General features: G+C 35.1%; 1 protein-coding gene across 5 annotated transcripts in view; it reads right to left on the bottom strand.

The window, feature by feature from the left end:
• The window catches only part of TUSC3 (tumor suppressor candidate 3), a 261,164-nt gene that overhangs the window by 118,039 nt on the left and 122,128 nt on the right, over positions 1 to 20,997 (bottom strand). For all 5 annotated transcript variants that reach the window (XM_078445394.2, XM_078445392.2, XM_078445395.2 and 2 more), the window contains exons 3-4: positions 7,828 to 7,945; positions 3,062 to 3,202 (exon numbers count right to left, since the gene is read on the bottom strand). In XM_078445394.2, coding sequence (XP_078301520.1) covers positions 3,062 to 3,202; positions 7,828 to 7,945 — 259 coding nt within the window. The remainder of the gene's footprint in view (positions 1 to 3,061; positions 3,203 to 7,827; positions 7,946 to 20,997) is intronic.

The following is a 20,997-nucleotide window of genomic DNA, read 5'->3' as shown; positions in this document are numbered from 1 at the left end:
GCATATTTTCCTCACAGAAATGTCTATTCAGATTCTTTTTCATTTGTAATTGGGTTGACTTTTTATTACTGGGTTAGAAGATTCCTATATACATACTATATAAGTCCTTTATCAAAAAATGATTTGCAAATATTTTCTTCCCTTCTGTGGCTTGTCTTTTCATTTTCTTGATGGTGCCCACTAAAGCATAAAAGCTATTTTAAAAAATTAATGTTTATTATTTAGTTTTGAGAGAGAGACAGAGAAAGAGAGAGAGAGGGAGGGAGGGAGGGAGGGAGAAGGAGAGTTGGGGAGGGTTAGAGAGAGAAGGAGACCACAGAACCTGAAGCAGGCTCCAGGCTCCGAGCTGTCAACACAGAGTCCAATGCGGGGCCCGAACTCACAAACCGTAAGAGCATGACCTGAGCCGAAGTTGGACGCCAACCAACTGAGCCACCAAGGCACCTCAAGCATAAAAAGTATTTTTAAAAAGTAGAATACATTTCTATGAAATCACGATTTCAAATTACATAAAGATCTTGGTTCTAATAACATTTCTCACTAAAAAAAATGAACACTCTGAGGAGAGATGGCTAATTGAGTGCCACATAGGGCAGATTAGGCAGATAAGCCTGAAATATATGGTTACATCAGGAAAGTAAGAAAATGCTTAAAAGAAAATGATGGAGAGATGTCATACAGACATAAGAGCCAGAATAAGAAGACTCCAATGGTCAAATCTAGAACAATTTTAGCACCAAAACATTTAAGCATAGTAATAACTTATAAACCACTGTAGAAAAATTCAACTTATGAGCCCCTACCAATGACTGACTGACTGATTGATAGGAGGGGAGGTCTCTTGCTCACAGTAGAATGCTGAAGGCCAACCAGGAATATGGAGGGACAGGCAGAATTGGATCATCACTTTGCAACCATCACAGTAAAATCTGAATCAGAGTAATATGACCAGTGGATGCTAGATCCAGCAGAAAATTTTGATGAGGAGCAGGATATTTCTTTAATCTAAGGTGTCTCCACACAGACAACTCACTAACAACAAAGGAGAAGGGGGAAAACAGTAATTATACAGGGGAGAAATGGAAAACACCTTGACCAGAATTAAACATCATCATTGAGGGTCAGACAGATATCATGTGCATAAAGATGTCATTAGAACAAATAATGACCTATGTAGTATTGTGTTTGAGAATGCATAAATAGAATCCAATCATAAACAAATATCAGAAAAAATAAATATCAGGCATATCAAATGAGGATCATTCTATTTAAAAAATGGAAAAGAATTCAAAATGTCAATGTATTTAAAAGACAAAGATAGGCTATGGAAATATTCTGGATTAAAAGAGGCTAAAAAATCCTGACAACTAAATGCAATACCTAATTCTAGACTGGATTTTTGTATTGAAGGCATGAAAATGTTACCGTAGGCTATTATTAGGTCAACTGACCAGAATATGGATAGCCGCTCAAATAAAAATATTGCATCAATGTAAATCTTTGAAGGTGTTATCTGTACTGTTCTTACCTATTTCTCAGGAAATGCAGTTCACCTTCAGAAAAAAATTGTGTGTATCTATATATATATATTTTTTTGAGAGAGAGAGAGAGAGAGAGAGCGCGCACGCAAATGTATGCAAGCAGGGGAGGAGCATAGAGAGAGGGAAAGAGAATCTTAAGCAGGCTCCACACTTAGCAAGGAGCCTGAAGTGGCACTCAGTCCCACGACCAGGAGCCTGAGCCAAAATCAAGAGTCGGACGTTTAACCAAGTCACCCAGGTGCCCCTCAAATAGATTTTTTAACACAAGTATATTTATCAAGTAACTTAACATATAGGTATGATCAACAAGTTAGGATCATTTCTGATTAAAATTCAGCAACTCTTATAAAGAATTAATAGTACTTTTGCAATATTACCCTCAGTATCTTGTACGAACTACATGATACTGTTGCAGAACTGAGTATTTGCCAAAACATTTAAAAAATATGTCAAGAGTTAAGAAAATGGGTTTAGTTGCCAAAATATCATTAAAAACCATGATGTAAATAATTTAACAGTGATGAGAGACACCCATCTTGACTAAGAATAAATGTGTTTACACCTTATGATAAAGTTACATATTTTAGAAGAAAGGTACTGGTTGTAATTGTTCACTCTAGCAAATTCTGGTGAGAAGTGGGAATAAAGCAGCCTTGAGCCCTCCACATAGACAGTAACTACCATCAAGATTTTGGTTTGTTTACTCCCTGAATAAACAGTCTACATATCCACACTCCTATTTATGGTTTAAAACAAAATTATAGATCATACTATAAATACTGTTTTTCTAACCTACACTTTGGGCTTCTTTTGATGTCACATGTACTTGCAGATCATTGCTGTCCATGCTACAGTACATTCAACTACTTAAAGATAAAGTATGTAACTTATTTCCGGTTTTTTCCTACTACAATGAATGTTATTTTAAAAATATTTCTAAAAAATACACACATAAATAAGTAAATAAATAAATAAATAAATAAATAAAATAAAGTTTCTATGGCTAAGTATTTGAATCATCCCTAATTATGTCCTTAGGTTAAGACGTGGAATTGTTAAAGTTACATTACTTAAAAGAAAGACATTACACACGCTCTTAAAATAGCTATTCCAGTCCCAAGAACAGCATATATGAGTATTTTTTCACATGGCTCATGAAAAGTGAGTATTGTATCATTTTTATTTGCCCAAAAGCTAAATAAAAATTACACATCTTTTTAATTAGAATTTCTTAATACCTTTGAACAATGTTCCATATATATTTTAGCCTCTGAAATTACTTTGTGACTAACCAATGTACTTTTTAATGGTTCTTAAAGTATCCGTGTACCATTATTCTAAACGGCCATTTAAATTCACCTAACTCAGTCAAAGTTCAGGTTACAGCTATCAGACAGTTTTCTCTAAGCAAGACAAAATGTTGTACAGCGTAATTTTAAAAATCCTGTGGCCTTATTACAGTGCTCTAACAAAGCAAACTAATTAGCCTCTTATTAAAACTGCAGGGAATAAAAACATACATGAACATCCGTTCTGTCAGCAATCCACTTTGCTAGTTGTTCAGCTGCAAATCCAATTCTTTGAAGGTCAAAAGTATCAGCTCTCTTGGGTCTCCCTTTTGGAGGAAAATGCATGAACGTGGGAGCAGAGTTCATGTTGAGCTGAAAAACATCAGATAAAAAATACTAAATATAATATCCCAACAATCTTTACATATCATTAATTGAACATTTTATGGGTTATTTTTTCTGCATGAGTTTTGGAAAGAGCATTTATTCTGAAGATCCAAGTGGCTTTCCAGAGTTTAATTGCTGTGTTTACTCACTGTAATGTGCTACTGACTGAAAAAGAACTTGTGAATTCGGCTAAGTTCTCTGAACCTGCACACTTATCGTACTGTCTCACTTACCCAGTTTATTAAAGAAAAATACTGGCATTTGATGAAAAATATAAATGCATAATAGAATTAATGTCAAATTATTAAATTATTAAAAATTTAAAGACTTTTTAAAAATGATGGTATAAGAAACTAAGATTTTTGTTCCAAACAGCTTAAATTTACCAGACTACAGGAGAAATCCACAATGACAGTCTTCTTCTATTCAACTTCTCTGTTAATTCAACTGTCTTAAAATGGTTATATCTCCCAATTGTTTTCTACAGGTAATTCCATTCGAAAACTGTACTGAACAGAACACTACCTTAATATAAATGGTGCTTATTAAGAATATGGTATCTAAAACAAATGCAGGTTAATTTGCATTGAGTAACAAGCTATAACAATTATGTCAATTGAATTCTCACTGCTCAGGAATTATGAAAAATGTCTCAAATAGAAGGCCAAGAGACTTTTGGCCTTCTTTGGCCATATAGCTCAGCATTTCCCCATACTGAGAATGAAAAAGCAAAAACTGTCATGGCAGCTGACATCAAAGTAACGAATCAGCAGTACCAGCAGCGGGCCTGCACGTTACGGATGTTAGTAACACTGGTTAAAAAGCACAAAACAGTCACCAGTTGCTTTCTTCTCTGTGATTTTTCCCACTCCAGACATGTTTATGTGCGTTTCCGTGATGGGTACACAAGAGAGAGCGACAGCCAACATGTAAATAACAGATTCCAAGTAAAAAGTCTCTGTACTTGGAACAACCAGAAAATTCCTAATAAAGTTGAATATCTAAACACTTTAGAGTTTAAAAAGAGCATATAATTCAAAGCTTTCACCTTCATTAAAATGTACAAATTTCCCAAGGCTACAAAGCAGAGCACAACACAAATCTTATTGCTGGTCCACAGGGGCTTGTAACACATCGTCATCGTGAACTGGCTGGTCTGTCATCAGTCTCGTACCCACAAACATTACACAGAAATCCCATAGAGCTGACGTTACTTTCCCAACAAGTCCCCAGGAGGCCGGGAATTGCCAAGTTTTAGCACTCATGATAATATTATCTTCAGACAGCACGGTGTTTTAAAATGTCACTTTAGAAAGAGCACTTCAACAAAATGTGGTTCAACAGTTAGTAAGAAAAGAAACATGGCACTGAAAATCTTTTAGTAGTTCTCAGTAAAGCAAAATGTGCACTTCCGTATTTTTTAGATTAAAGTTTCCCATAAAAACCATTAACTGTCACAACTTTTATGCGTTTTAAAATAACTCTTACTGCTAAGCAAGGGGCTAGGTTTAGAAAAGACAAAGCAGTTGTCTATAGTCAGAATTCAGCTGAAAAAAAATTAACCTGAGGAAATTTTTCAATTAAACACAATCTTTATGTCAATTTTCCTATCTATGCCAAACTTTATAAAAATTCATATTTGGATTCCTTCTTGGAAAAACAGCTCCAGCTACATGTGGCCTGCATTTGCTCAACAGAGCTCAAATGAGCTCTGTCTCTCTCACTGAGATCAAGTTTATCCTCTCCACTTTGCTGTAGTCCTCATCCACACCATATTGTTTCCTCAACAATGAGACCAATGGTTAGTTCCACTGTGTTTTACTGGCTTTATTTCTTACAGTAGTTAGGAGAAAAATGAAATAGTATTTCCATCAAAGATTAAAAAAAAAAAAGACCAAGACTTTGTTTTAATAGGAGAAAACATAAGTAATTAAGCAAGTCAAGAACGAATGTGTTCAGTATATCAAAACTATATGTAAATAAACATACCACAATGAAATTAAGCTAATCCAATCTGATTTCTTCATTTAATTTACAAACTTGGCCAGAGTAGATGTTTGGGCTTGAAGCCTCTGCTCTAGCCATCAGATCAGACCTGGACAACTATTTCCTAATAATGAACAGCACTTCAACTGATTATCTCTAAGGTCAATTCTCCTGAGATTCTACGGAGACCTGTAAATAACATTAATGTTATTTGAAATTACAGACGGTCCCTGACTTAACAATGGTTCAACTTTATAATTTTTGGACCTTACTTTGGTACCAAAGTAATACACACTCATTAGAAACTGTACTTCAAATTTTGAACTTGGATCTTTTTGTGGGCTAGTAATATGCAATACAATACTAGCTCCTGATGCTGGACAAGGGCAGTGAGTCACAGCCCTCAGTCAGCCATGCAATCATGAGGGTAAACAACTGATACAGTGACAACCATTCTGTATCCATATAACCATTCTGATTTTCACTTTCACTACCATATTCAATAAATTACAAAGATATTCAACACTTTAATAGGAAACAGACTGTGTTAACTGATTTTGTCCAACTGTAGACTAATGTAAGTGCTCTGACCACATTTAAGGTAAGGCTAAACTATAATGTTCAGTAGTTAAGTGTATTAAATGCATTTTTTACTTGTAATATTTTCAACTTATAATGGGTTTATTGGGACATAACCCCATCATAAGTTGAAGAAGATCTGTACATATGCATTTTTTAACGTTTATTTATTTATTTTGAGAGAGAGAGCGAGAGCGAGAGCGAGAGAGAGAGAGAGAGAGAGAGAGCGCGAGAGCAAGCGAGCAGAGGAGGGGCAGAGGGAGAGAGAATCCCAAGCAAGCTCCATACTGTCAGAGCAGAGCCCGATATGGGACTCGAACTCACCAACAGTGAGATCATGACCTGAGCTGAAATCAAGAGTTAGATGCTTAACCAGCTGAGTCACCCAGGTGCCTCTATATGTTTTTATTATTATATTATTACTATTATTATCACCTCCCTGATCCATAATCTCTTTATGGGTAAGAGCTATGTGTGTGTTTCTCTTGCATCCATTGCTCTGTAGACAGTCAATAATATCTGCTGAACAGGTGAACAAAAAGAAACATCCCCAAAGCAAAATAAATTTACAGGGGAAAAATAAGTAAGGAAACCTAACAGGAATGACCAAGAATAAAGGGTTTTGAAGGTAAAGAGAGAATTTCTCTCATTCAACTGGAAACTGACAAAGAGGAATGAATAATCAGTCTGGAAGCAAACAAGCAAAACTACTTACTAATGGCCCATTTATAATTAGTGATCTAGATTCTTTACAAAACTAAGTGCTTTCCTATGACCTGGTAAAGTATTAAGCCAAAGAATGTCACATATGAGAAAAATAAAATAGACCAAACTGGTCAATGCCAGGTACTAACATAAGTTTTACATTTGAAAGGCACTGATCATGCGGTATAAATATAAATCTATTAATAAGCGCAGGATAACCGCATAATTAAGAACTAGAGCCCTGGGAGCCAGACTGCTGAGCTCAAATTCTAGCCCTAAATGATACTAAATTTGTAAACTTAGCTAAGCAACCTCCCCATACCTTAACTTCCTTATTTGTGAAATGGGAGATCACAGTATTTTTCTCATTGGATCATTGTGAAACTAAATGAAAGAATACATATTAAGCATTTCAAAGAGTGCTTGGAACATGAGTTTAGGAAAGATGATGACACAACCATGACAAAAGTCATGACCACTAGCATCCTTCGCCACAATTCATTACCTTGCTCGACAGTGAAGACTATGTAAATGAGAATGTATTCTTCTGCCTGGGTTGCCGTAATGGAATACCATGGACTGAGTGGCTTAAAAAACAGAAATCTGTTTTCTTACAGCTCTGGAGGCTAGAAGACCACGATTAAGACAGCAGTAGAACTGTTTCCTAAAGAGACCTCTCTTGCTTTTTTGCAGTCATCTTCTTGGAGTGTCCTTATGTGGCCTTTCCTCTGTGCACATATTCTCCTAGTGTCTTTCCTTCTTATAAGGACACCAGTCCTATTGAATTAGTGTCCCATTCTATGATCTCATTTAACCTTAATTATCTCCTTAAAGGCCCTATCTCCAAATACAGTCACTTTGGGGTTATGGGAGGGACACAATTCAGTCCACCACAGAGAACACTTTTAAATAAATATTTAATACTTTACATGTAAAGTTCTCGGTATCTTTCACACTAGAAGCAGCGAGGGTTAAGTAAAAATTACATTGAATTTATACAAAATTTCAAAAATTGGTGCAAAATATCACCTAAACCCAATACAGTTAAATATCAAAATAAGGGTAATGGATGTAAACTACCACTATATACATGAAAAGACGTATTTCTTCCATAATGAAAAAGTTAACATGTGTTTACCACACACACTAATAGAAAAAACTGTGCACTGACAAAGATAATACTGGCTAAAATTACTTTAATCCTATCACACGATTTATTACAACTACTCATTGTATTTATTGACTTATTCAACGAATTGTTTTTACTTGGCAAACAAAAATGTACCGACCATAACCAACTCTATCATATATAGTAGCAAAATAAGAAACAACTCTTTTACCTGTTGAAAAACATCTGTCCCCTCATCATAGTCCACCATACTGAAGAAGAGTTTGTTACAGAAAGCAGACGAATAGCGCCAGGAGTTAGCCAGTATTTGATATTCTTCATTAGCTTGCCTGATAAAGATAATGGGGCAGAGTAAAAACACGTCAGCACTCAAGCACTAACAAAGCTGTTAATAAAACAGGTAATTCTAACACATGGGTTGGCTAATTTCTACACATACTGCAAGCATTATTTTTATATTTTTACATGGTTGTAAAAAAAAAAAAAAAAACAGAAGAAACAGTCCAGGATATTTGAAAACTATGTAAGATTCATACTGCGTTGTCCATAGAGGTTTTCTGCACCAGAGCCACAATGACTCATTTACATATTGCTATGACGGCTACTGTGCTGTGTAAGGACACAGTTGAGTAGTTGTAATGGAAACTGTGTGGACTGAAAGCCTGGCATGGCCCTTTAAATAAGCGACAACTCTTATTCTAGAGTTTATGGCATCCCCTATATATATATATAATTTAAATCTTCGAATGACTTTTAGTAAAAAACATAAAGCAGATTTTAAGAATATTAGCAATTCAGTTTAACAAAGAGACAAAAACATAGGCATGTTTTAAATTGTAAATATAGTTATACTGCATCTTTATATATTCCATTTATCTAAAAATGCAATTACACTCAAAATTACTGTAAGTCAGCAAAAACTTGTCTGGTGGCCGAACCGAATGCCACAAATAAGCCCTCCTCTATGAATAACAGTCATTCCTATTTTGAATTTCTGTTGGACATTTTGCTGATTTTCCGGATATCAAAGCTTTATATCTAAGTGTACAGTTGGAGTATTACTAGAAGGACGTAGTCACAGTCTAGAAACAAAAAGCAACATGGGATCATTAAAGCATTTTTTTAAAAAAGTGTGTTCCTTCCATATAATTAAGAAAGGAGTTTATCTTCTTCTCCCCAAAATGGAAGAGATAAAAATGCACAATCTCATCATAACATAAAAGACTTGGAGGACAGTCAGCAGCAGATAAGAGATTTCATGAAGTACCTGGAAAACAGAAAGCTAGTGGCAAAGTTTTGATGGAGAAGGGTACAATCACAAAGTGAGACTGCAGTGCAGGAAAGAGTTAGGAAAAGTGCTGGGTTAAGAAGGAGCAGAGTCTGGAGGTAAGAAATGGAACTCAAAATAGAGATAATTAAATTTCTTTATAGAGAACAGAAGACCCAAACTTCTGCCCCACTCCCAACCAGTCCCAATGTTAGTCTTTCTACGGCGAAATGAAAAAAAAAAAAAAAAATCACCTTATATTTGAGGAAAACCTGACATGATTTAAAAAACAAAACAGATTCCAGAAGAAACTGTCTTATGTACAAGCTAACAAGCTACCCTGTTACCGTTTCATGGATGCTGGCAGAAAAGATGAGACAGCGGGGTCAGAGACAAAGGACTTTATTACTTCGTGTTTGTTAGCATCAGTTCCTCTTGCCCCCAAATCTTACCAGTGACACAAAGGGTCCCTCATGAATGCCAGCACACAGTTAACTGTGTTACAGGAGAGGAACAAGTTTGAGGCACTTACTGTTTTTATAATAAATGAAATAAATGTGCTTTGTTCAGTGGAAGACGTTATTTCCTTCCTTAAGGCTTCTCACTGTACATGTCCAGGAAAAGAGCAGCCAAGCCTATTCCTTCTTGGCATAACCGGTAAAAACATGCAGGGATCCTCAGGGCCCCTGACAGACTGCTTCTTCCAATAGTATTCAACACACACACACACACACACACACACACACACACACACACACAGAATGGTATCACAGAAAAGGAACAAAGAAAGTAAAGGGCAGCATTTAAAATTTAACATATGACTGTTCAAATTAAATACCAACGTAAGAAGATAGAGTTAAATAAAATTCAAAAAACAAAAAATTCACAGGTGGACTACATTTGGCAAAGAAAAGAGGAAGGGACCCAGAGATATAACCCCCAAATTTCAACTTTCAGAGGAGACCTAGAAAAAGAAGCGAGCATGGAGGAAATACTTCTGGAGACACAAAACAATTAAAGGAGACTAAGTCTCCACACTTCAAATTACTTCCTAGATTCTGCATAAGAGGAATGGGAAAAGACAGACACCCAGACATACTGTGATATTTTAGATCATTATAGATAAAAAGAATGTCTGACCAAAAAGAAAAAAAAAATGCAACAATGACAAACAATGAGATTGATTGGGCTTGGACTAGTATTTAGCAGCACTAGATATTGGCAGATAATGAACAATTCCTTCAGTGTTGAGAGCATGTTATTTTCAATGTATAATTCTATATCAAACCAATTTTAAGTCTGAAATAAACATGTTCTCAGAGATGTAAGAAACATGAAATTGACTTAGGGTGTAAATGGTAGAAAGGGAATATGAATGAAAAAATAAGAAAACTTAAGAGTATGATAGGAATACTGTAAGAAACGGAAAAGGGCAACCAGAATTATGGTTAAGGTAGGAAGGGTAGAAGATGTGTAAGAAAGCTGTGATCCAACTAAGAAACTATGAAGTACAAATTAGAACTGAAATTTAATTGGACTTTAAAATGAAAAGATTCAGTGAAGAAATGGGCAGAAAACATGAATAGACACTTCTCTAAAGAAAACATCCAGATGGCCAACAGGCACATGAAAAGATGCTCAACGTCGCTCCTTATCAGGGAAATACAAATCAAAACCACACTCAGATATCACCTCACGCCAGTCAGAATGGCCAAAATGAACAAATCAGGAGACTATAGATGCTGGCGAGGATGTGGAGAAACGGGAACCCTCTTGCACTGTTGGTAGAAATGCAAATTGGTGCAGCCGCTCTGGAAAACAGTGTGGAGGTTCCTCAGAAAATTAAAAATAGACCTACCCTATGACCCAGCAATAGCACTGCTAGGAATTTACCCAAGGGATACAGGAGTACTGATGCATAGGGGCACTTGTACCCCAATGTTTAGAGCAGCACTCTCAACAATAGCCAAATTATGGAAAGAGCCTAAATGTCCATCAACTGATGAATGGATAAAGAAATTGTGGTTTATATACACAATGGAGTACTACATGGCAATGAGAAAGAACGAAATATGGCCCTTTATAGCAACGTGGATGGAACTGGAGAGTGTGATGCTAAGTGAAATAAGCCATACAGAGAAAGACAGATACCATATGTTTTCACTCTTATGTGGATCCTGAGAAACTTAACAGAAACCCATGGAGTAGGGGAAGGAAAAAAAAAAAAAAAAAGAGGTTAGAGTGGGAGAGAGCCAAAGCATAAGAGACTCTTAAAAGCTGAGAACAAACTGAGGGTTGATGGGGGGTGGGAGGGAGGGGAGGGGAGGGTGGTGATGGGTATTGAGGAGGGCACCTTTTGGGATGATCACTGGGTGTTGTATGGAAACCAATCTGACAATAAATTTCATATATTGAAAAAAATAAAAATAAAAAAATAAAAAAAATAAATAAATAAAATGAAAAGATTCTAAGCAGTCATCAGAATCAGTACAAGTTGGAAGATACTAAGACCATAGTATGGAAGACATATTTGCTCCAGGAAAAACTATAAGAAAATGAATATAAAAGGTCTAAATAAAATGCAAATTAAAATGTATCATAATTTTGATTAATTGGAAATGAGAAAGGTTAATTATTTTGAATAGTATAGAATGTAAATGGTATCAACTCTGAAAACATGAAAATACAATTAACAAGATTTGGTAGGTAAAAGGGAAGGAAAAGAAGGAACAAGAAAGGGTGTGTTTGCTAATCTTCATATGACAAATGAGGGAACCAAGAGATGTCATCTCTAGTTAGTGGACAAGAAATAAAAGGATGCTATTTATTGTTACAATAATAAAAGAAGAAGGGGAGAAATGAGTTAAATCCTTACCTATCATAGCAAGAAATGCCAAGACAAGTATGCTGTATGAAATATTGTTATAACATTTAGATATATGAAGGAAAAAAAAAAAAAACACGAGAGGAAGAAAACCCAAAGAAATAATAGTGATTGCCCATAGCCAACTATACAAATACATGAGTGCAAAGACTAGGGAGTGTAGTTGTTCATTTTAGGCTTTTTCTTTCTTTTATTATTAACAAGGAGCACATAATATTGCTGTTATTAAAATACATATTTAAAAGGGCTCTATAATGTGAGGTCAGCATAAAGACCTTCAGGGCATCTTTTTACTGGACCATAGTACAAACACAGACGACTGCAAGGATCGGCCTAAGGCTGCACTGGGCTCAGTAGGCAGAAATATGTTCAATGAAAATGGTCATAATCTTTTAAAGCTCTGGTGGTTAAATAAGCTTTACTTTAGTATAATTCACTGCAAAACTACTTACTGAGGACTTAATGACAGTGAATGAGCTAAACTCCAAGGTCTCTGCTGTCAGGAAGTTGATACTTTAGTGGGGAGACATAATAAACAACCAAGTGACAAATTACACTTTCCATATACACTGAGAACATAGCACATGGAACTGGTATTGCAGCAAACAGTGGAGGCTCTACGGAGATGGAATGTCCTAAAAGGTTTCTCAGATAAAGTGACTCTGAAGCTCAGGTCCCAAGGATGAGAAGAACACATTATCGAAACAAGCTGGAGAATAAATTTCAGGTGGCAGGAAGAGCAAGCACAAAGGCCTAACAAGGGAAAGAACCAAAAGGCAAAAAGGAGCTGTGGCATAAATGAGGACATGCGCTCTGTTTATGAGAGGAATACACAGCCTGTGCCCTCCCTCGTCTACTTAAAGCAGTGCCTCACTGCTACAATAAAAACAGTAAAAACCAGCATAAGTCCTAAAATCTGATTTGATTTTTGTCATATGGAATATAATATTACTGGAAAGTATTCACCATTGATTTTTAAAGAAGCACTTGACACAGTGAATTGGCAGCAACAATTAAGTATGTCTGCACATCTTTGCATGCCAATAAAACTCAAGAGGACAATGCGACCTTAAAAAAAAAATCAAACAGGTAACACTGCAATTAAAAAAAAAAAAGTGTATTTTTACACAGAAGAACATTTTAACTTCAGAAAAATGAAACTTAGAAAAACAGCGCCTCAGCAAAAACTTGCATTCTTGGGACGATGCTATTCTAAGAAATGAAAATGATTCTTTCCGAAAAATAATGCAGGAAGAAAACAATCAAATTTTACTATTCAACATCTGTGTACAGTATCTTATAGAATGATGATGTGAGACAGGGATAATGTTGAATTTCTTTCCCTCATAATGTTGTAACCTAAGCCCAGACCTACTAGAATGTACATACATTCATGCACTCTTTAATTCATTACACAAATATACTTTAGTTCCACCAAAAATTAATATAAGAGCAAGGGCTCTGATCTTAAGGAGAATACAATCCAAGGGGAAAGAGAGGCCTCATGCAAGTTATACACAACAGTTCAGATCATCAAATATACTCTGAAGAAAATAAAGCAAGATTATGTGACAGAGTACTGAGGAGTCAAGGAGGATGAGTTAATTTTGCCTTTTAACTCTGTATCCATATCAATCCACTTTTTCAATTAAATTTCCCAAGTAGCAATTGTAGATTCTATCCTATGTTCTCAAATCCTAAGGAGTTTCCCATTGCCTATCTAATGAAGACAATGGGCAGAAGGAAGACAAGATCCTCGTGGCCACAACTTGTATCTATGGCCTACGTCTATATGAACAGTCTACACTTAAAGACTCTCTCCGTTTTATGACATCCATGTTCATTCTTTGAGCTTAAATCTCTTGCTTAGACTGTCCTTCTTTCTTTCAAAGCTTGCTTAAAAACTGCTTATCCTTCAGAAGTCACTTCAAATCTCTACACCTACAATGCTTATTAAGGCAAGTGCCTGAAATGGAAATTCTCAGCTAATGCATAGCACTATTTAATGCATATGTCTATTCTGTTTATGCATATTGTATTTATGCACTGATTGTTGAATGTCTAGGACCTAGTACAGAACAGTCATTTAACAAAGGTTTGATGATGGTGATAATAACATACTTTCCTAAATATATATATACATATATATATATATGCTCTAAAACTAAATATCACTACATTTAAGTTTCTGACTTCTAAAGGGACTAAAAGCCCACTTTGTGAGATTTACATTACAGGTTAATGTCTCTTTTAAGACCAATTTACTTCACTCTATTGGTGGTCTTGGGAAGAAAAAGAAGAAATACTTTAAATTCTAAGTTACCATCACAAATACATGGTATTTCCCAAAGGAATGGTAGTCATAATTTGAAAGGTTATAATGACTAAATCATCATCGAACATCATCTAATATAATGACTAAGTCATCATCTAACATCTAACATCATCTAACATAATTCATGTTAATTTCATATGCAAATATGGAATCTAGATCTAAATCATCAACGATGTTTATTCAGCATTTTAATATATGCTGCAATAATAAAGAAGTATAACTCACAATCTCCACCTTTAAGAAGCTTCTTAGAGAAATGAACAGAAACACACTAACACATAAGTAAATACATTCAGCTGACCCTTGAACGACATGGATTTGAACTGCAAAGATCCACTTATATGCAAATTTTTGGATATAATACAGTACTGGAAATGTATTTTCTCAATAACATCTTCTTTTCTCTAGCTTTATTGTAAGAATACCGTATATAATACATGTTACATATAAAATATTTGTAAGTCGACTCTATGTTATGGGTGAAGCTTCCTGTCAACAGTACGCTATTAGTAAAGTTTTAGGGGAGTCAAAAGTTATGCACAGATTTTCAACTGTGTGGGGGTCAGTCCCCTAACTCATGTGTTGTTCAAAGATCAACTATATATTAAAAAAAGAATGCAGATTGTAAGTGCCATATATATATATGTAGAGGAGAATGAGATCACAGTAGATTAGAGCAGTTGTATAAAGTGTGAATGTGAAAAATTCAAAGAGAATGGAAGGACTAAAATTATAATCAAAAGGATAGGAAGAGAACATTAAGGTAGAAAATGCACTATAAACAAGGACTACCCAGTCTGAAATGTATATTATGCATTTCAAATAACAGAATATAAGCTTCATGTTCGAAACTAAGGAGAGATTGGAAGCTTTCTTGCAGTAGAAAGATAAATAGGACCTTGATTTTATTCTATAAACAGTGAACAACTATGAGTGTTTTGAAAAAAGTGGATTATGCAAAATACTAATTTAAAAATCAGGATCTGGCAACAGTGTGTACAGCATATTGGAGGGGAAGAAAATAAATGGAAGGCACTTGGAATGTTACTATACTGGTCTAATTGGGAAAATATATGAAGCTATTAAAATAGTACATAAATGAAATGATGACGTATTTCTTACACATTCTCCTTTGGAACCTAGAGCACCAAAGTAATCAAAAAATTTTCTAGACAGGTTGCTTCTACTTAAGGATATATCTAGCTGTAATACAGAATTGCAGGGAAGCCAAGCAAATTATACTTTCTCAACACAAATGCAGTACTTTGAGAACATTTAATACTGACAGGGTAGATGGGGCTTTTTTTCTGTTGGGTGCAATTCAGTAGCAAGAGCATCAGTGAACAGATCTGTCATTAAAAATAATTCAGTGAGCCTGAGAAATACATATTTCAACATTAATGATACCTACCCAAAGTGAAAAGGACTCCTTAGAGGGAATGTGCACCGATAACATAAACTGACTTCTACAAACTTGACTCCGTTATCCCTCAGCCCCATATTCCAACTCCTTAATGCTTAATAGGTAAATAGAGAAACCCAAACTAATAATGGCAAAGAAATTCACTGGATTCTTGCATATGTCTATGTCAGCTTAGACTAACAACCAAATTAAGACCTCACCAGTGCTCAGCACACTTCAGACCTCACTGCCATCTGAAATTCAAAGCTGACGAGCACAAAAGCTACAAGCACTTAACTGTTACCTAAAAAAAAAAAATATTCTTTTGTTTTGGTAGTTCACAGGAATGGGAGAGGCCCAATTTTACCAATTCAAAGGACATTCTAAATTGTTCTAACATACTCAAATGCAGCCTGAAGAGGGCACTCAAGTTGCATCAAAGCATCCAGGAAGGTTTAGGCAATAGCCGCAGGGCGTGCTTCTGTTAACTCCGTTATATTAAGTCTTCCCAATTTTTTATTACAGGAACAAGAAAAAACACCACTTAATCCAAATACCGTAACTTTTTAGTATTATAACCCCTTTTAAAAGGTTATGTAAAACTAAAAGGGATTATTAATCTGTAGCTGTAGATGTTTAACATATTTCCCATGATGAAAGTAATTTTTATCTTTAATGTCCTTGAAGGGATTTTTTTAAGAAACATGGTTTCTCCTTTTAATGTTAACCAAACTTTCTAGAAAGTAACAGATTCTTATCAAAATCTCAATGTATGCCTTTTAGAGTGATATATTTATGATAACTTATGTCTGTATATAAATATATATTGCAAAGTTATTCCAAAGTATTTCTTCATAAAACCCCTAATTAATCAATTTTTATAGATAATGATATATAGAGAGAGATCTGGTTGAGCAGAACTGCCTATTACGTATGGTTCTGATACCCTGAAGAGAAAAACAAACAAACTGGTAAACAGTGCCCTGTACAAACATTTTAACAGGGTGATTTTTCTCTGGCTGTGCTATACACACCTAGGATTCTACTAAATATACTGAAATGTACTAAATAGACCCAAAGCTTCTGAAGAGTTGAAGTACCAACAGTTCACTACTACACTGTAATTGACTTTGCATAATTCACTACTTGGTGAACATGTTCCATGTTTCCTATGCATTTTTTTTTCTTTCTCAGTCCTAAGTAGATTACCTTTCCTTAGAAAATAACTCTAACATGAAACATGTGATTCAGACACATATCTCAAGGCAAAAATGTATATGGATATACGAGATATTAAATTGTATATATATATATGCATAGTTACCAGTTTATAACTCAGTAAACTTTTTGCTCTCTTTGAAAACTGGTAACAACAGGGGCTCCTGGGTACCTCAGTTGACCACTGACTCTTGATTTTGGCTCAAGTCAGGATCTCAGGGTATGTGGGATCAAGCCCTGCACTGGGCTCCTGGGATTCTCTCTCTTTGTGTCTCTCTCTCTCTCTGTCTCTTCCCCTCCCTGACTCATGCGTACTTTCCCTCTCAAAATAAATATTACATAAATAAATAATAAAATGGTAACAAGATATAAATGCTTCAAGGTTGTATCTATCAGAAGAAGACTGACACACAATGCAGTAATAAACTGATTCACCCATTGTTCTCTTAAGTTTATACACACACAGTATAGATATGAAAATTGTAATATATATTTGATCAATATTTGTAGAACTAACAACAAAGAATTAACAGATGAATGAAAAAATGGATGGAGCAATACAATGTTTGGAAAGGGTAAAAATGAGCAGAAAGGCTTAAGGCCCGTCTCAAGGTATGTCCATCCATTAGGGAAATGTTTACAATGTCAAATGATGAATACAAACAACAAGTGATCAAGTTCAAAACTATGTAAATCTTGTTCGTAATAACTTGCCCAGGAATCATTAAAATATCCAAATTGTCTGCTGAATAAACGAATACATCTGTCATAAAAACTAACAAGTTGAAATCAGGGAAGCATTAATTCACACCTCAAATCCTACAGGATTCTTTAAAAATTCTATGCTTTGGTTTCATGTCTGCCTAATACATACAACCCTGAGAGAACTTTGTTGGAATCAATCAAAAAGGCAGACCTAAGATTAAAAAAACTGTATTCCCTGAGATGCAGATTAGGTGTTTTCTACTTCTTGAAAAGCATCACCATCATCAGTGACATTTATCGAGGTGTACCATGTGCCAGAACCCTTTTACACATCTACACCCAGATCATTTGGCCTCCACAAAGCCTTGTAATACAGGTAACTAGTTTTATCTGTTTCATTTGATGAATCTGAAGAACAGAATTTAATCATCTTAGCTCTGTTCTATGCCCAGTAATTATCAGAGCCAGAAGAGTATGAATTCAGAGATAGTAAGAGACAGGTTACAACTACAGCTAGGCCACATATAAACACAGAGATGCAAATTCAGTTCTCAGAGTATTGTTCCCCGAGCACTTGAATAAAAAATCACCTGGGATTTTTTTCCCCAGGACTTTGGGGTTTTGTTCGTTTGTTTGTTTTCTCAGCAGTTTTAGGTTTTAGGTTTATGACAAAATTGGAGGGAGAAATAGAGATTTCCCATACACTCCTTGCCCTCACACATACACAGACCCTCCCATTATCAACATCATTAACCAGCATGGTATGTTTTGTTTTTTGGTTTTTGGGTTTTTTTTTTTTTTTTACCATGAATGAACATATCATCCAAATTCCACAATTTACCTCGGGGTTCACTCTTGATATTGTACATTCTGTGGGTCTGCACTACAGTATAATGACACACACCTATCATTATAATATCTACAGAGTATGGTCACTGCCCTACAAATCCTGTGCTCTCCCTATTCATCTCTCACCACTCACTCCCGGCAACCAATGATCTTTACTGTCTCCAGATTTCTGACTTTTCCAGAATGTCATACAGTTGGAATTAAACAGTATACAGCCTTCTCAAATTGGCTTCTTTCACTTAGTGACATGCATTTAAGGTTCTTCCATGTCTTTTCATGTCTTGAGAGCTGATTTCATGTCTTGAGAGCTGAATGAATGACATTCCATTGTTTGGATGTACCAGTTTATCCATTTACCCACTGAAAAACATCACGGTTGTTTCCAAGTTTTTGGCAGCTATGAGTAAAGCTGCTATTAACATCTTTGTGCAGGTTTTTGCGGGGATATTGTTTTCAACTTCTTTGGATAAATACTACAATGAGTGATTGCTATCATATGACAAGAATCTGTTTAGTTTTGTGAAGAAACTTTCTTCCTAAGCAACTATGTACAATTTTGTATTCCTACCAGCAATGTCTGAGAGTTCCTATTACTTCATGTCCTTGTCAGTATTTGGTGTTCTCAGTTTTGTTTTGTTTTGTTTTGTTTTCATTCTAAGAGTTGTGTAGTGGTATTTCATTACCATCGTAATTTTCATTTTCCTGATGACATATCATGTGAAGCATCTTTTCATATTCTGATCAGCCATCTGTATATCTTCTTTGGTGAGGTGTCTTTCAAGGTCTTTGGCCCATTTTTTAGTTGGCTTGTGTTTTTATTCTTTTAAGAGTATTTTTATATTTTGGATAATAGTCCTTTAGGAGTCTTCTGCAAACATTTTCTCCCAGTCTGTGGCTTGTCTACTAATTCTCTTGAAATTGTCCTCTCACAGAGCAGAAATTTTTCATTTTTCAATGAAGTCTATTTTATCATTTATTATTTCTTTCATGAATTGTATCTTTGGATGCTCTACCTAAAAAAGGTGTCACCATGCCCAAGGTCATACAGGTTTTCTCATGTTATCTTCTAGTTTTATAGTTTTGCATTTACAATTAGGTCTACAGATTTTGAGTTAATTTTTGTGATGGGTATAAGGTCTGTATCTAGATTTTTTTTTTTTTTTTTTTTTTTGCATGTGGATGTCTAGCTGTTCTAGCACCATTTGTCAGAGTGATTGTCTTTGCATCACCGTGTTGCCTTTTGCCTCTTTCATCAAAAATCTGCTATTTACGGAGGTCTATTTCTGGGTTCTCTATTCTGTTCCACTGATGTATTCGTCTATTTTTTCATCAATATTACACTCTCCTGATTACTGTAGCTTTAGAATAAATCTTAAAATCGGGTAGTATCAGCTCTCCAATTTTACTCTTCTCCTTAATACGGTGTTGATTATTCTGGAACATTTGCCTCTCCATATAAACTTTAGAACCAGTTTATCATGATCTACAAAGTGACATGCTGGAGGTTTTTTGTTTTTTTTTTTTATTGGGATTGCACTAAATGTATAAATCAAATTGGGAAGAACTGACATCTTGAAAATAGTCTTCTTATCCATGAACATAAAATATCTCTATTATCTCTGATTTTATTCATTGTTTTTGTAATTTTTCTTCTATAGATCTTTTACATATTTTGTTAGTTATCCCTTAGTATTTATTTCATTTTGGGGGTGTTAATGTAAATGGCATTGTTTTTAATTACAAATTTCATGTATTGTTGTGGTATATAGGAAAGTAACTGGCTTCTCTATCTTAGCCTTGTATCATGCAACCCTGAAATAATTCCTCTTTAGTTCCAAACGTCTTTTTTTGTTGATTCTTCCGGATTTTCTACAAAGATAATCATATCGTCTGTAAACAGAAACAGTTTTATATCTTTTTTCCCCCAACTGTACATATTTTATTTCCTTTTCTAAGTTTTTATCTGACCTTCATTTATTCCTTCTTTGATGTTCTTCCTTTCTTTACATAGATCCAAGTTTTTAACCTATAGATTTTCTTTCTCTCTAAAGAACTTCTTTTAAAACATTTCTTATAAGGCAGGTCAACAAATTTCTTATAAGGTCAGCAACAAATCTCAATTTCTGTTTGTCTGACAAACTATCCTTCACTTGTGAAAAATAATTTTGCAGGGTACAGAATTCTAGGTGTTTTTTTTTTTTCCCTCTCTCTCAACATTTGAGTAGTTCATTCCATTCTCTTACTGTTTGCATGGTATCTGAAAAGTCAGATGCAATTCTTGTTTTTGTTCCTCCATAGGTAAGGTTTTTTACCCCCTGCTCTGGCTTCTTTCAGGAATTTTTGTTTGAGTCTTTGAAGATAATGTGGCAAGGTGTAGTTTATTTGGCATTTATCCTGCTTGGTCTTCCCTGGCTTTCTCAATCTGTACTTTAGGATCTGACATTAATTTGGAGAAATCTCAATCATTACCGTTGCAAATATTTCTTCTGTTCCTCTGTTTCTTCTCCTTTTGGTATTCCCTTTAGACACATATTGAAATTTTTACAGTTGTCCCACAGTCCTTGGATAGTCTCTTTTTCTCAAGCTTTGTTCTCTCTGCTTTTCAGTTTTCAAAGATTCTGATATATCCTCTAGCCCGGTGATTCTTTCCTCAGCCATGTCCAGTCTACTAGTAAGTCCAGCAAAGGCAGTCTTCATTTCTGTTAGTGATTTTTTTTAATT

This window comes from Panthera onca, chromosome B1 (genome assembly GCF_046562875.1).
Source record: "Panthera onca isolate mPanOnc1 chromosome B1, mPanOnc1 haplotype 2, whole genome shotgun sequence".
Classification (NCBI taxonomy): Eukaryota; Metazoa; Chordata; class Mammalia; order Carnivora; family Felidae; genus Panthera; species Panthera onca.
This window is presented reverse-complemented; position numbering and strand designations above follow the sequence as displayed.